Source organism: Lactuca saligna, chromosome 6, assembly GCF_052625555.1.
Source record: "Lactuca saligna cultivar CGN05327 chromosome 6, ASM5262555v1, whole genome shotgun sequence".
In the NCBI taxonomy this organism is placed as follows: Eukaryota; Viridiplantae; Streptophyta; class Magnoliopsida; order Asterales; family Asteraceae; genus Lactuca; species Lactuca saligna.
Window position 1 is genome coordinate 165,892,058 of NC_136422.1, and position 15,977 is coordinate 165,908,034.

The 15,977-nt window shown below is 37.0% G+C and overlaps 1 protein-coding gene across 1 annotated transcript; it reads left to right on the forward strand.

Annotated features, from left to right (window-relative positions):
• The first annotated feature begins 4,570 nt into the window (after positions 1-4,570).
• LOC144999644 (uncharacterized) lies at positions 4,571-8,446 on the forward strand. Its single transcript, XM_078958768.1, has 6 exons — positions 4,571-5,075; positions 5,180-5,276; positions 5,380-5,485; positions 6,404-6,440; positions 7,345-7,594; positions 8,275-8,446. Exons 1-6 carry the CDS (start codon positions 4,890-4,892, stop codon positions 8,346-8,348), a joined length of 750 nt encoding a protein of 249 aa, XP_078814894.1. The 5' UTR covers positions 4,571-4,889; the 3' UTR covers positions 8,349-8,446.
• Positions 8,447-15,977: the final 7,531 nt, after the last annotated feature.

Consider the following 15,977-nt stretch of genomic DNA (forward strand, 5'->3'; position numbering starts at 1 on the left):
CTCGATTAGTGTTTCACTCAAGGGACTGGTGAGCACAAATGACGGCTATAAGACCCTTTAAATAGGTCTCGAACCCGAGAAATTAGGGTTTCATTACATAGCGCTGACTCGCCGAGTCCATATCCTGGACTCGCCGAGTCCAGGCGCGATCCCGCGACCAGATCCGCGACCCTACTCGGCGAGTCTGAGCTCCAACTCGCCAAGTCCCCTCTCAAAACACCAAAAACATAAATATACAAGATACCTGAAAAATCCGGCTGTTACAGGACTGTTGGACCATTGTAGGGGTAGAATGGTCTTTTACCCTTCTAAGAGAACATAGGAAGGGATTAGTCTAGCCTTTAGGATCCATTATTAATTAGAGATAATTTATGTATATGATTAGGTGGAGGTTAGATCAGTGTTTTGAGTTCGAGATCATTCGAGTTTACCCAAGGTGAATCTTCTCATTATACATTACCTAGGGTGGTATCTATATGTGGACCGGAAGGTCATACTTGTTTTTGAGATTATGTGTATTGTGATTTTATATATATATATATATATATATATATATATATATATATATATATATATATATATATATATATATGTGTGTGTGTGTGTGTGTGTGTGTTATGTGCCATTCTGACCGGACCAGAGGGTCCAACGAGCTACGGGACCGGAGGGTCCCGCTAAGACACACTGACCAGAGGGTCATACAGAGTATAGCCTCGAGTGATGAATTGTTGTATGTGGTATTTTGGGAAACTCACTAAGCATTCGTGCTTACCGTGTTATGTGTTATGTGTTTCAAGTACCCCGAAGGATCGCGGGAAAGCTCTAGCATGATTGTACACACACTCGATATTTGGAGTTATGTTGTGGATCCTAGATTTAAACAATTGTTTTGAAAAATTGTGTTGATTTTGAGAAGTAATGTTGAGACATGTGTTTTTATTAATATTAAAAATGAAAATTTTGGTTTGAAAAATTATGTTGTTACATCAAGTCAACTAGGTGTTGACTTTGACCAATGTTGACTCTGCCTGGTTTTGGTATTGACCGTGGTTAGGGTTGTATGTTCTGTTTGATGACTTGAGGGTTGTCGTGTAGAGATTGAGGGGTCGAGGAGAGTCGACCTTCACGCCAAGGACAATTTAGACACTACACGACATCGAGGTGAGTTACTTTCCAGTAGGAGTGGGTCTAAGGCACCAAGGTCAGCCCACTAGTAATTGTTAGTTGGGATGGTTATCTTTGTGATAATTGTTTGGTCTGATTGTTAGATATGTGAGTATGCTAGACTACTAGATATGTGAGTATGCTAGTTTGCTAGTTTCCATGCTGTATGAGATAGCATCAGTAGACTAGTCCCCGATTCAGTCGTTAGGACCAATGGGTAGGTCGGACACCCCAGTTATGTCCGACAGCATGATTATGATATGATGTTATGTGTTAGTAGTAAGGGGTGAAATAGTCCTCGTGTTTGGTTGAGATAGACCGGAGGGTAGGTCAATACCCCATAATGGCTTGACATGGGTAGGTCAGCACCCCATAATGGCTTGAAATTGGTAGGTCATCACCCCAAAATGGCTCGACATGGGTAGGATGGGTGCCCCAGAATTGTCCGTTAGTATGTATGATATGTGACTGTATGGTATGTGGTATGATGGGGGAACTCACTAAGCTTCATGCTTACAGTCTTAGTTTTGGTTTCAGGTACGTCTTCGTCCAAGGGGAAGGAGACGACGGTGTAGCAGCGCATCACACACGCACACTTATGATTTCCGCTTAGAGTTTTCTGGGATTGTACTATGATATTTTGTTATTTCATATGATTTGGTTTTGAGACAGGATATTATGGTTTTATGTATTGACATGATTTTGGCAACATTTTGATGAACCATTTTATGTAATAACTTAATTAAAACGAAATTTTTGGCCTCGAATTTTGGGATGTTACAAAACATTTGAAAAATATAGAGATAAGGTACAAGGATGATGACCAAGAACACATTGATGTTTTCATTTACCTTGTAAATGTGTAGTCATTACCATTATGAGACATAATACAAGTTAAATATGGTTAAGCTCACTGGGCCTTTTGGCAATGGTGACTAGTGACGGCGGCAAGGGTCTTAGTGGTGGTGATGGTGGCGGTGGTGTCGATGTTGGTGGCAATTGGCAGAGACAATGTCAACAACGACAGTGGTGATGATGGTGATGATAGTGGTGGTAGTGGTGGTGGTGTCGACGAAGTGACAGTGATAGTGGTAGATGGTGGCGGTGGTGAATGGTAGTTGTGATAGCGGTAGTGACGATAGCGGTGATGGTGATGGTGACAGTAGTGATGGGTGTTGATATAGGGTAATATGGTAATCTTCCACTCAAACTTTGAAGGAATTCATTTTCATTCATTTTGTTGAAAATTTCATTTAGGAATCTAATTTCATCTCAAAAAGTTGAATCAAACATTGGAATGTGATGGGATTGGATTTTAATTCCCTCGATTTCATTACATTCTAACGAACCAAACATCACGAATTCCTAAGTTTGGAGGCAATTGTAAATCGACATCGGAGGACTCCTATAAGTCAAAATACTTAATATATCCCATCCCAAGAGTACAAACCTTAATAGAGATTTGAGAAAGAATTATTAATGGCTAGGTACACAAGCGGATCCAATGTAAAGCCCGAGATACCCCTCAAAAAATTTTCAACAGTGTAATACCTATGAGATGGTTTAGATCGAGTGTTACAACAACTTTCTTCTCAAGCCCTAGCTATGGCAACAAAGAGAGAGAACCTCAACTGATCTCGGGCTTTACAACCAAAAGGAAGGAAGTAATCGATATAATAGTCAAAGAGGAGGACATTTAAGAGATTAGGACAAATTACTTTCAGATATTCGAGTCTTGCAGGTGCTAAGTCGGTAAAGAAACCAATGTGTCGCTACTTGTTGTTTAGAAAAGACAAATACAAAGCAGTTTTCGAAAAAGTCATCTTTAGTCCTTGAAGATCCCCATTCTGACAGAATTTACTCTTAAACCAAAATTCTTTAGCAAGCTGATTAATAGAATTAGCACAATACCCCCTTGGAGATATAAATCTTATTTATATTAAATAAATTGATTTATTTTAATATTTTAATAATTATAATTATTGTTATTATTTTTAACTATTAAAAAAATAATAATTACATACCGAAAATCGAAACGGACATTAAACATCTCTTTTTGACTCTTAAGGCTACCATCGATAGCATATTTACCAACAACAACTTGAGTATGACTTATGTGAGATTTTATGAATGGTACTTTGATTTGCAGTTGATATGTTAAAACTAAAAATGTAATCACTTGTTTTTTTTTTAATGAAATTGTGGTTTTTTTTATTATTGTATATTACATTATTTTATTTTTTTGATACTCCTTTACTTTAACCCTTGATTCGCTACTGCCTAGGTATGAAACTAATAGTTGTGAAGTAGATTGCCAAATATAGAAATTGTGCAAAACTGATATCCATAACATAAATCCTCATTTGATTTTTTGAAATGATAATATTTTACGTTTTTTTAGACACACTATCTCATGCATTATTGCATCTGGTACAATTACTCATAAGGGAGGAAGAAGTCGTTCCCAATGAATCCACTGCCACATCAATTTTTCTCTTTGATTTTTCTTCATCTTTCTGAACCAACAACACACGGAAATCTTATCTTTTTCAACCCACTCAACCCACTCAACCCACTCAATTAAAAAAAAAAAAATACTATACAACTAAGGTACAAGTCTAAAAACATATGATATAAGAGAAAATGAGAGAGAGAAAGTAGAGAAAGAAGATGAAGTGGGTTCGTAAAACCAATTAAACAACCCGTCGAAGAGGGAATGGTACCGACTGTAACTCTATTGCTAATTAAGATTTTAGTGACATGATGAATATATACCCCTCCATGATGAAGTTCAATATCAAATATATTGTTGTTTGTTTCTAAGAAAACACAATATATTATTTCTATAAATTACTCTAAAGTAGTTGTAATAGTTAAATTGACTGTATCTTAGGTAACAAAACAAAAAATAATGACTATTTTGTAACAAATTTCAAACTTGTGACATATCTTAGAAAAAAATTGGACTGGAAGTGCAATTTTTTGACACCCGTAGAGACCAGTTCTGTAATTACTCTAAAAATTTAATTCTATAGTTAAATTGAGAAAAAAATAAAAATAAAAAAATCGTGTCATAGCATTTCGTCATGTACGAGCCCCTCCCCATATACCCACAAATTGGAGACGGGCAACCCATTAAATCAAAAAGGGGAAATCTCATAAATCATAGCGGTTAAAATAATAATAATAATAATAATAATAATAATAATAATAATAATAATAATAATAATAATAATAATAATTAAACGTCTAAAAACAATAAAGTAGTTATATATGTAACCAGTTTTTATTTTTATTCATTTGATATGGTTATAGTGAACCCCACTACAATAGAGACACTTTTTTATAAAAAAAGAAAAAGATACAGATAGATATACAGCAAATTCCTCAACCCCTCTCATTTGAGTCTTCGAGCTGTCAAACCCACCCTCTCTTATCTAATATACAGCAAATTCAAGTTTGGAATTGTCACACACACACACATTCTCTCTCTCACACACACAGCCAGATTTTTGAAGTTGGTAAGTTTATAAAATACTAAAACTACAACTATAAACCGCAACACCCACTACAAATTAAGTAGAAAACTAGTTTCCTTTCTGGATTCGCATCATTATAGAGAAAGATTTCTGGAGATCGATGAACGAAAAAGAACAGTATTTGTTTGCATGAGAATCACAGAAGAGCGTATAAGTGTTTGTTGTTGTTGTTGTTGTTGATAATTAATGGCGTATGGGCAGCATTACCGATCGCCGTTCGGAGACACCACTTTTAGAAAGGTGTTCGTCGGAGGGCTTGCATGGGAGACGCCGGTCGGAGTAATGCGTACGTATTTCGAACAGTTTGGTCACATTCTTGAAGCTGTTATCATCACCGATAAAATCACCGGCAAATCTAAGGGATACGGATTTGTAAGTTCCATATTTAACTTCAGTTTTACTATAATCAAACACTGGTATATATTGTTGGAGATTCATCGATAAAGATTATATAATATGTGTTCATGAAAATTAAGGTGACTTATGAGGATGCTGAATCCGCAAAAAGAGCTTGTGATGATCCAAATCCTGTGATTGATGGAAGAAAAGCTAATTGTAATATTGCATCTCATGGTAATTAATTAAGCTCCGATCTTCGACTTGAAATGTATACAATTAAAGTCTTCCGTTTTTATGAAGTTATATTAATTCATGTTAAGTTTAATCTAATATGTAGGAAGAAATCAAGGGAGCAGTGCAATGACATATAGCGGAGCTGGATCACCGGTGGCTCCTCTGCTGCCGCCACAACCACCATCATCCGTCATGTATCCGCCTTATGGGTGAGTTTCTCAATCATTTCATGTATGAAGATCATAATACACTATTTGAATGTGTGTTTTGTGAAAGTTTTAAATTTTTTTTATAAATATTTAAAAGTAAACTTTTGTATTTAACCAATTACTACAAAAACCTAGATATCTCCTACATTAATTTATTAAATTGGCCTGTCTCTAATTTACGTGAATCTTTGACATGTACATAGTAGTGGTAGAGCATAACATATATGTATACGTACGTTGAGTTGACAACTTGATTAATTGATTATATTCGTGTACTATTGATGTGTATGTATGTATGTATGAAAAGTATTTGTTTAGTGTTGATCAACTATTATAAGAGTTATAAAAATTATAGAATATATATTTTTTAAGATATAAATATACAAAGTAAAGATAAACATTTTTAAATAAAATCATAAACAGTCATAGAATCGAAGTTATATTATAAGCCATGTTTTTTTTTTTTTTTTTAAAAACAAGAGTCATCTCTACTTAAATGATTAATCAAGAAACGTTATATTGAGAAATTTTGTGGATCATAAAAGGTTTAAAAGTAACTCTACATATTTTGATTCATGTGTAAAAATTAATTTATAAATTCATTATTGTTGATGAGTTGTTTCTACAATGACAAGTTGGCATCAACCTCCACACTCATTTTCAATAACAAACACAAAAGGCTTTTTGCTTAGTGATATCATTTCTCCTATGGGATATAAGATGAAATTAGAAATAGTTTAAGAATATATTAAATTTGCCTTTCCAAAAAAAAAAAATACAAAGAATCCTCCCGATTTCCAAAAAATTAAATGTGAAGTTTTCTTCGTGAATTATATTTCTATTTGTCATTAATATTGATTATGTAGTTTTAATGAACACTTTAATATTACTTACGATTATTGAATCTTGTTTAAGCAGGTATGCAACTTACTCTCCAGAATATGCTTATCACCAGGTATGCCTTCTAAGGAGTTTGTAAATCATTAATAATCACCGCATAAAAATTAATAAAAAGGCTAAACTTTTATGAAATAATGTTTTATATTTTATCACAGTTAAATGGTTATTTATGTTACAATATATACATTTTTACGAATTCATACAATAATATACTTTGCCATTTGATCAATTTATTCAGTAATGTTTTAGATTTTACAAATGTATGCAACTGACATATATTTATAGAACCATATTTCAATCAATTGAATATTTATAAGAACCTTTTTATATTTTAGTCCTAAAATTATGGATAGTTATTTTTTATTTTTATTTTTATATTGTTGATATTATAAAAGACCTTATATATTGAGAGTTTTTCCATATTAAACTTTAATTTTTATTTTTCTAAAAAAAACCGTATATTTTTTAATATATTTTTATTTTACCATTTTAGCAAGTTTACTAGTAATCTTTTGGTTTTAGATAAAAAAAATTGCTAAAAAAACTCAAGTTTTTTTTCTGAAAAAATATCAAATATTGGAATTTTTTTGGAAAAAAATAAAAGTTGTAGGTTTTTTGGGATATCCGAAAAAAAAAATCTAAAACCGAAAAAAAAAAAAAAAAAAGCTGGAGTTTAATAAAGCGGATATTTGGAAGATTCACGTTAAAGCTTTTTTAAAAAAAAAAAAAATAAAGCTTGATTTAATAAAGAAAAACTCAATATATATATTTTTTATGATATTAACTATTTTCATGAAATAATTTTGTTGCGTAAATTTGAGAAAGAAATACAAGCATTTTAAGTTTTAACCCTGTAATGAAAGTAGACTTTTACATGAATATGAGTCGTTATATTGTACATATTGCATTAAAAAATAGTACCTTAAAATCTGTATAGATAATTTGATATGAAATCGTAGGCAATGTACAACTCAGCAATGCAGCATGCATACTATGGGCCCACATCCGCACCGTATTACTATGGGCAGTCCCCCACCCAATTAGCTTCACCAAGGGGAGCATTAACACCCCAGGCGCACCATCTTCAGCAGCCATCGTATATGTACTATCCTACGCAGCCAATGGGTCAAGTCGACTATCCTACGCCACCACCTCCTGTCCTAGTCCTCCCACCAATGCAACCCGTCCCCTCTTCATCTCCTACTACCGGTAATAATATATCTTTTTAATCCTATTTAATATATTTTGTTAATTATTGAATTAAGAAACAAATATTTATAATTATTGATTCATTTGTTGCACAAAAACTTATTACACACTTTTACATCCTTAATTAATAAGTTAAAGACTAACTAAATTTTATTTCGGTTATCAAATCCATTTTAGTTGCCTTTAAAAATCTACTCACTTTATATATAAGATAGGTAAACTATTTCAAACTAACTTATTAATAAACTATCTTTATAAGTTATGATAAGCTAATTTTATGATGATCTTATCGTATATTAAATTATGATGATGATGATGATGATGATACATATGCATAAAGAGACATGCATGGGTGAGTGCATGTGAGATGATGAGCTGTAAGGGGCCATATGGGATGATGGGTCAATGGAGGATGATTCCATATTGTAGACCAAAACTTCAGTCAAACAGTTTTCATTGCATGTGAATTCAAGACTCCATTGTCTCTTATACTGTGCATTGTAACATGGGCAAGTCAGACCATGGGTTAAATTAAACAGGGGGGTTAAAAAAAATTATATTAAAACGACTAAATTACGAAAAAGTAAATGAATTTATATGGAAAAACAAAAATGATAGTATAGAAAATCAAAATATTAAATATGAGTAGATTCTAAATGTTGTGATAATATTGTTTTTAGGTTCAGAGACTCCACGAAATACTACAGAAGAAACCGATGATGCTACAATATCTCCAAGGACTCCAAACACTTAAAACGTAGAAGCTGATGAACTTAATTTATAGTGGTTGAATTTTTCAACCATTTTTTATCTTGTTTTTTTTTTCTTTAATTGAAAACTAACCATTGTTTATTTGAAGGTACAAAAAATGCAGTATGTTGCAAGAATAAGGAATTTGAAATGTAAATGCAAAAAAAAAATTGTCTCATTTAACATCTTTTTGTTTAATAGCACTCATCCTTAAAAATTATTATAAATTATTATATTTTTATTGCATTTTGTAAAAAATATATAATAAAATCGAAAAACAAAATAGGATAATTCATAATTTATAGTTGTCTTTCATATACTATTACACACCAAATTATAGAAAGGGTCCATCTTCGAGGTTGTAAAAAATAGTTTCAATAAAAAAAATATCACAATTGTGTATTTAAGTATGGGCTTTGTTATGGTTTTGGGCCCACCCCTTCGGTGACAGTCTCACTCCACTGCCATCCACCTTGGTGATAGTCTCCTTCCACCGCCCCATTAACACACTTTTTTTTGGACCCACTCTCCTTATGGCTTGCATATTGAGCTCTCTCTCTCTCTCTCTCTCTCTCTCTCTATATATATATATATATATATATATATATATATATATATATATATATATATATATATATATATATATATATATATATGTGTGTGTGTAGAAGTATGAAAGTGGTAGAACGTTTGGTTTCCTTCATTGGATCATCATGAATTTTACTAAATTCACTTTCTTTTGTAGGGAATCTATTTTTAAAATCCATGAAACCACATCTAATCAAGGTTCATATTAGTTAAAATCGAAGTTTTTTCACTTGAATAAGCATATCACTAACACTATTGTAACATCCTCAGATTTTTATTATAATGCAAATGGAATTAGTGTCACAAGTTTATGAAAAGATAAAAGAAGACCATGATGTTGGAAAATGGTGGAAACTATGAGAAATTTCTATTTATATCATAATGCGTTCTAAATGTAGATTTTGAATGAGAATAAAGTTCATGTGTAGATTTTGAATGAGAATAAAGTTCATATGTCATCATATATCTTAGAATTAAAATAAATGAAAGAAATGTGTAACTATATAAGAAATTATACAAAAGGAAAATTGCATAATCATTCCCTCAAATTAGGGGATAAAAGAGAAATACATAAAAATACATAGGCAACAACATGAATACATGAATTGAAAAACTACTTAAAAGGGTTATGTAATGAATGCAATGTTTCATTATAAAAAGAAAGTGAACAATAATGTGCTAGCATAAGAAAGATATGAGGCAATCCAATCTCTAAAACTTTTTGGGCAATCCTTTGAGGTCTAAAATTCCCCCACGAGTGTATAAGCGACAAAATCTAAAATAAAAGATACATCATGTTGATCCACACATAGCTTAATGACATGGTATGCATAATATTTCCACGAGTTGGGTTCATCTTACACATACTTTTTTTTTCTTCTTCCTTGATTTTATCTTTTTGTACTCAGGTAAAATCTATAGGAAATGATCTAAATTGACAATGTTCACATACCATGAGGTGGTCATTTGATTCATCAAAAGGTGTTCATATGGAAATTACCTAGCGCCTTGGCTCAGATGCATCTCACTCGAGGAAGGCCAAGCTCACCTAGAAGATAGCCATTCAAGCAAAGTCGGGGCACATGAGGGAGCACGAGCACTCACGGGAAAGATACTACGTTTAGGGGTGTATTGGCCCAGCGTATACAAAGACGCGACAAGAGTTACAAGGAAATGCCTGGAATGCCAGACGTTCGCCCCATTTCAGAACCAGCCTGTAACAGCCATGACCAACATCAGTAGCCCATGACCCTTCCACCAATGGGGCATCGACATCGTGGGACCATTCCCGACGGCTCCAGGGGAATTAAAATTATTGTTGGTCATGGTCGACTACTTCACAAAGTGGATCGAGGCGGAACCTAGCCACGGTTACGGGCAGACAAATGATTTAGTTCATGTGAAAAAACATCCTAGTCCTGTTCGGCACCCCAGGGTCCTAATAAGCAACAATGGCACACAGTTCGAGGGAAGCCCCATCAAAGAATGGTGCGAGGAAAAGCGGATCCAGCATCGCTTTACCTCGGTCGCACACCCTCAGGCACACAGCCAGACTAAAGTATCAAACAGGACCATCGTGAATGGACTCAAGAAATTCCTGATGAAAACAAAAGGGTCTAGATAGAAGAGTTACCAACAGTGTTGTGGTCATACCGCACCGCCATGAGGTCAAGACATGGGGAGACACCCTTCAGCCTAACATACGGAACGGAAGTGGTGCTCTCTCTCGAGATTCTAAGTGAATCACTGAGGGTAACCGGCTTCGATGAAGGCCTGAACGAGGACAGAACCTGGACATGTTAGACGAGAAACGCCAAGCTGCTCGACTGCAACAAGCGGCCTACAAAGTTCGTACATAAAACTTTTACAACAAACGGGTACGCATAAAGAACTTCAAGGTAGGAGAATAGGTGTTGAGGAAGAACGAGGCTAGCCACTGGGAAAGCTAAGTGTAACCTGGGAAGGACCCTACAAAATAGTGGGGGCGCATCAGGATGGAGCATACATGCTGGAAGCACAAGATGGGAGACCGAAACCCTGGAATGCATGCAACCTGCGCCACTTTTACTCGTAGAAACAACTGTAAAAGAGCATAACCAGAGGAGGGGGTAATGACGCTCGAACCTCCAGCTTAAAAGCCACACTTTGGTCAAACGATTTTCATGAAGATGTTTAAGTTATCCTTAAAAATTTCCAATTAATAAAGTTTTACGAGATAGTAGACTAACCTTACTAGTCAATATACACACACGCGTATGTAAAACACAAATACAAACGCAAAGAACAAAAAAAATGGGGTGCACGAACTTGCCAAACGACAACACATGCTGAACACCCACATTGTCTGAGCAAAACAACCCCAAAACACGTAACCACAAACCTCAGAAAGTGATAATTTCCCAAGTATACATCATTTTAAACAAGCAATAAAGCCCCCAGGATTTTAAACCAAACGTGCCCAAAGGATCCGAAGGATCATAACCTTCCCCTGAAAATTGGGCACATACAAGTCCAGGGAGCCTCGAGGTGATGACACCGGCTCATCTTAAGCGAACGCAAAATTTAAGAGCCAAAAACAAGGCTTGCAAAATACTCTTCGGGGAGACCCCTCCCAAACATATACATATATTGTAACACCGTAAATTTTCGAATAAAATTTTCATTTAAAATCATAATATTCTTATAACACATTTCACAAAAATCTCATTTATTTAATCTACAAATTGCGACTCCCTAATTGTTTGATTAAAACCCAAAATCCCCAAAACATAAATCTATCACTGGTGTGTACAATCAAGTCGGTGCCTTCTTGTGATCCTGAGAAAACCTGAAACACATAACACAGAACACGGTAAACACAAAGCTTAGTAAGTTCCCCAAAACACCATACACACTAATCATTAGCTACTCGAGGCTATATCAGTGTAAGAACCTTCGGTCAATGTGTCTCAGTGGGACCCTCTGGTCCCATACTCGGGTAGACCCTCCGGTCCTAACTCTGTACGCTCAACATAATATACAGCATAAATCACAAAGATATAATGCACAACATGATTCACAAAACATAAGGCAAGATATCACAATACTCAATGAAAGCACATAAGACCCTCTAGTCACACATAAGTACCACTCTAGGTAAAGTATAGTGAGAAGACTCACCTCAAAGCAAGCAAGCAGTTATCCTCATACTTGAATCTCGAACTAGCCACCACCTAACACATAAGGTAAATATCTCTAATCAATACTTGAATTCTCAACTCTAAGTAACCCAAAGTTTACTCTTTCTCTCTCTACTTAAGAAGTGGGTAAATTACCATTTTACCACTCTATGGTCTCCATTACTCACGATTGACCCAACCCGAAAGTCAACAGAAGTTGAACTCGAGTCAACAGTCCTTGTTTGAACCGACTCGTCGAGTGCACTCATGCAACTCGTCGAGTCCACTCGTATCCTCAGAAGTCTCGTGAAGGTTCCACTCAGCTCGTCGAGTTGACCCACAACTCGACGAGTTATCGCTTGGCCGTGAACACTGGTACGGACCCGAACGGACTCGTCAAGACAGCTCTTGGACTCGGCGAGTTAACTCAATCAAATTTCCCATTCAAACGTTCAAAGTCATATCCATTACTCCAAAACCAAGATCTAGCCTCTTAAGGTCCAAAAGTCACGTAAAGTTTTGATCTTTATGACCATGCAAGGGATATATTGCTCTAAATGCCATCACAACTCCAACAAAGGTACCAAAACACAATAACTCTTTAAGTGACTGAATAAAGCTTGAGCCTTTGGACCCTCTGGACCTCACAAGGTATAGATCTGAATTCTAGACTTAGAAAGGGGCTCCATGTACTCATATTTCAACAAAAGGTGATAAAAAGCCCTATTCATAAAAAACATGAGATCTAATCACCACAAGGAGAAAGGTGATAACTTTTTACCTTCTTCGGAAGCTCTTGGACGAAATAACACTGATCCACTGGCCCCCTTCTTGCTCCTTGATGAATCCTTCCCTCCTCTTCAAAAGAAATGTACCAAAAGACCCCAAAATTAGCTCCTTTCACACTCTCTAGCTCAAAACGATGTTAGGGTTTACTCTCAGTGAAGGTGAGTCGCAAATAAGGCTATAAGTGCCCTTAAATAGGTCCCAAACCCGGGGATTTGGGGTTTCACCACTCAGCATCTACTCGGCGAGTCGAATCTTGGACTCGTCAATCCCTTGTGGCAAACCGCAACTATACTCGACGAGTTCGACTCACAACTCGTCGAGTCACTCAATAAACCTCAACATTAAACACATGAAATAATATACATGGGATTCCGGATGTTTTATATATATATATATATATATATATATATATATATATATATATATATATAAAGAAGCTCATAAGAACGAGCAAACATTAGTGATGAAGAAACAACAAGAGCGAATACAACAACATTTTACACAGTGCATAAGACGAGAGATAAAACAACAAACATACAAAAATAAAATATGAATTAATCCTGGCGAGGTTGAGTCAAACCAGTGCCCCCAACGTCACCGCCTGGCACGTGTTCCTCTTATTCAGAGCACAATTGGTGAAGATCAACAAGGCCGAGCTCACCTAAACGGAGGTAGGACATGAAATCTGTCTCGAAAAAGCCCTAATAGCAACATGCATTGCATCAATAAATTGAGCCACAACATCAGGACCAAAGGAGCAAGGGCTATTACTAGTCGCTTATGCACGTACCACCTGCTTTCCCATCTCTACGCCAGCAGCCATGCATGCGGCCTTCACACGACGAATCCCAAGCACGAATTTACTGCTCTTAACAACACGGTCCACCACCTGAACCAATCTCGTCTAGAGAACCCAAGCTAAATCAGCCTTCAAGATTTTCCTCCTCGATACCTCAGAAGCGAACTGACTGTCTCACAGTGACAAACACTCCACCAATGCTTCTTTCTCCAATACCAAATTTTGGATATGTTGGGATAACAGATCTACCTCCCCATCTAGGGTCACCGCCTGAGCTTCCACAACAGTTTTTTCCCCTGACAGCACGAGGTAGCGCTCATCAATCTTATGTCGCTCCTCTTCGAGAAGCCAAACCTTCTCTGCAAGCTCGTCACGCTCGGATTTAACAGCAGCCACCTTCGCCAAATCAACCCCCATGTAACGAAGACGACCAACATCTACCACCAAGTAGGGAGCAACCTGAGCAGTAGCATATTAAAGATCATTAGCCAGGTGAGAATAAGAAAGAGCATCATGATCCTCCAGGGTAGTCGCGGGAAACGCATGTTAGCACCATTCACACGCAGGTCCTTGTTCCGAAAAAAGGGAATTGGACGCGAGACTCCACCCATGGAGATATACGCCAGTCATACCCAAAGACGAAGGACCCGACGCCGACGAGGCATCATCAGAAACAAAGGGAGGTATGGAGTAAGTCCCTACAACGTCTGGCTCCCCCGGCCGACGCAAATCCGTTGTTTCCACCATTTGTGGGTCGTCAATATCAGCAATCTCGATAACAACAGGGGACTTAGAAAACAGAGGATCAATGTTGCGCTTCTGACACAATCGTCGGCTGATAGAACTGCCACAGACATCTTCCTCGAGGGCGGAATCCACAGCAACATATCGACTACGGGAGACAACTTTACCACTAGCCACACCTAATCTTTTGACCCCCCCCCCACCTCGATAGGAAGGACATCGCCCTCAAAAACAGGGATAACCCTGGAGGAATCCAGCAGAGTCTTCACTAAAGGGACTTCATGATATAGTAGGTCCCCCTTAAAATCCTCCCGTAGCACTTGCTCAAGAGACAGAAACTTCTCGCTACCTGCAATGGCAAACAACGAACCCCCCTCTTCCTCATCAACAGATACTAGTTAAAAAGCAAAGGAAAGCAAAAAGTGGGAGAAAGGGAGAGAAAAAGGTAATACTTACCGTCGTTGTCCACATAAAACCGTGGCATCTTCCCACGAGACTGCCAAGCAGCACTCATTCTGGCCGTTGCCAATACACAGTCCATCCTGTCTTCACCATTGAAACAAATTCCGCTTAACGTGCGAGCCACCGACAAACCGGCCTCCAAAAGCTGGGGAGCTCGATCCGAAGCCATAAGTACGCGAGGATAGCCAGCCCCAACCAAGTCACTGTTAACCTACAACCATCGATCCTGCCAGTTCTTCTGAGGCTCTTTCTAGTTAACAATAAAAGAATGTGTATTACGGCACTGAGAGAAAGTGTGAATGCTCGAATGAGTAAATGGATTGAATAAATGTTGGTATGCTTGAAGATGGGGAAGCACTCCCTACGCTCGACGCCCTAATTCAAACCCAACTATCTTGTTCACAACGTTCGAAGTCAAGTCGTGGACAGAGAAACCGTATTCTCACATAACCTCCTCAAAGAAACCATAAACGAGAAGCCGAAACCCGTCCTCAAAGACCGCCATCAGAATACCCACCTTCCCGGTTAGTGGTTGATATATGGTCGACCCTTCCAAAAGGAATTGAACTCCATGCTCATGCATGAACCCAAATCAGAACTGAAGAGACCCGAACTCCTCGGGGTGTAACAACTACAGATCTACCAGAGGCCATCAAGAACCAGAGAGAAAAAATATGGGTAAGAGAAGAAATGACAATAGAGGATGGGACGGCGGATCACAGGAAGAGGAAGTATATAATTGCTTCTAAATGTAGAGAACCCTAAAATAAAAGGGAAAAGGAAGAAAGAGAAGAAGAAAAAACAGAACGAAGCGATGTCGACTCTCCAGAACGGCTCTATTATACGTTAGGGACCGTTCCTACCAAACATATGCCCAGATCTTAGCTAGAACTACTCAGCTACCCTAAGAAAACACTGACGTCTACTAGCCCAGGGTATTTGTTGACGTATCCCCCCAAAAATACATTATAAATAACAAAACCGTCAAACGGTTTGAGCAAAATTCGAGGCGTGCCTAATGTCGAGCCCCTGCTCTCACCCTCGTCCTTGCAATCCTAGACTCATTCCTTGGCGCCCAAGCTTCAAAGCTAGA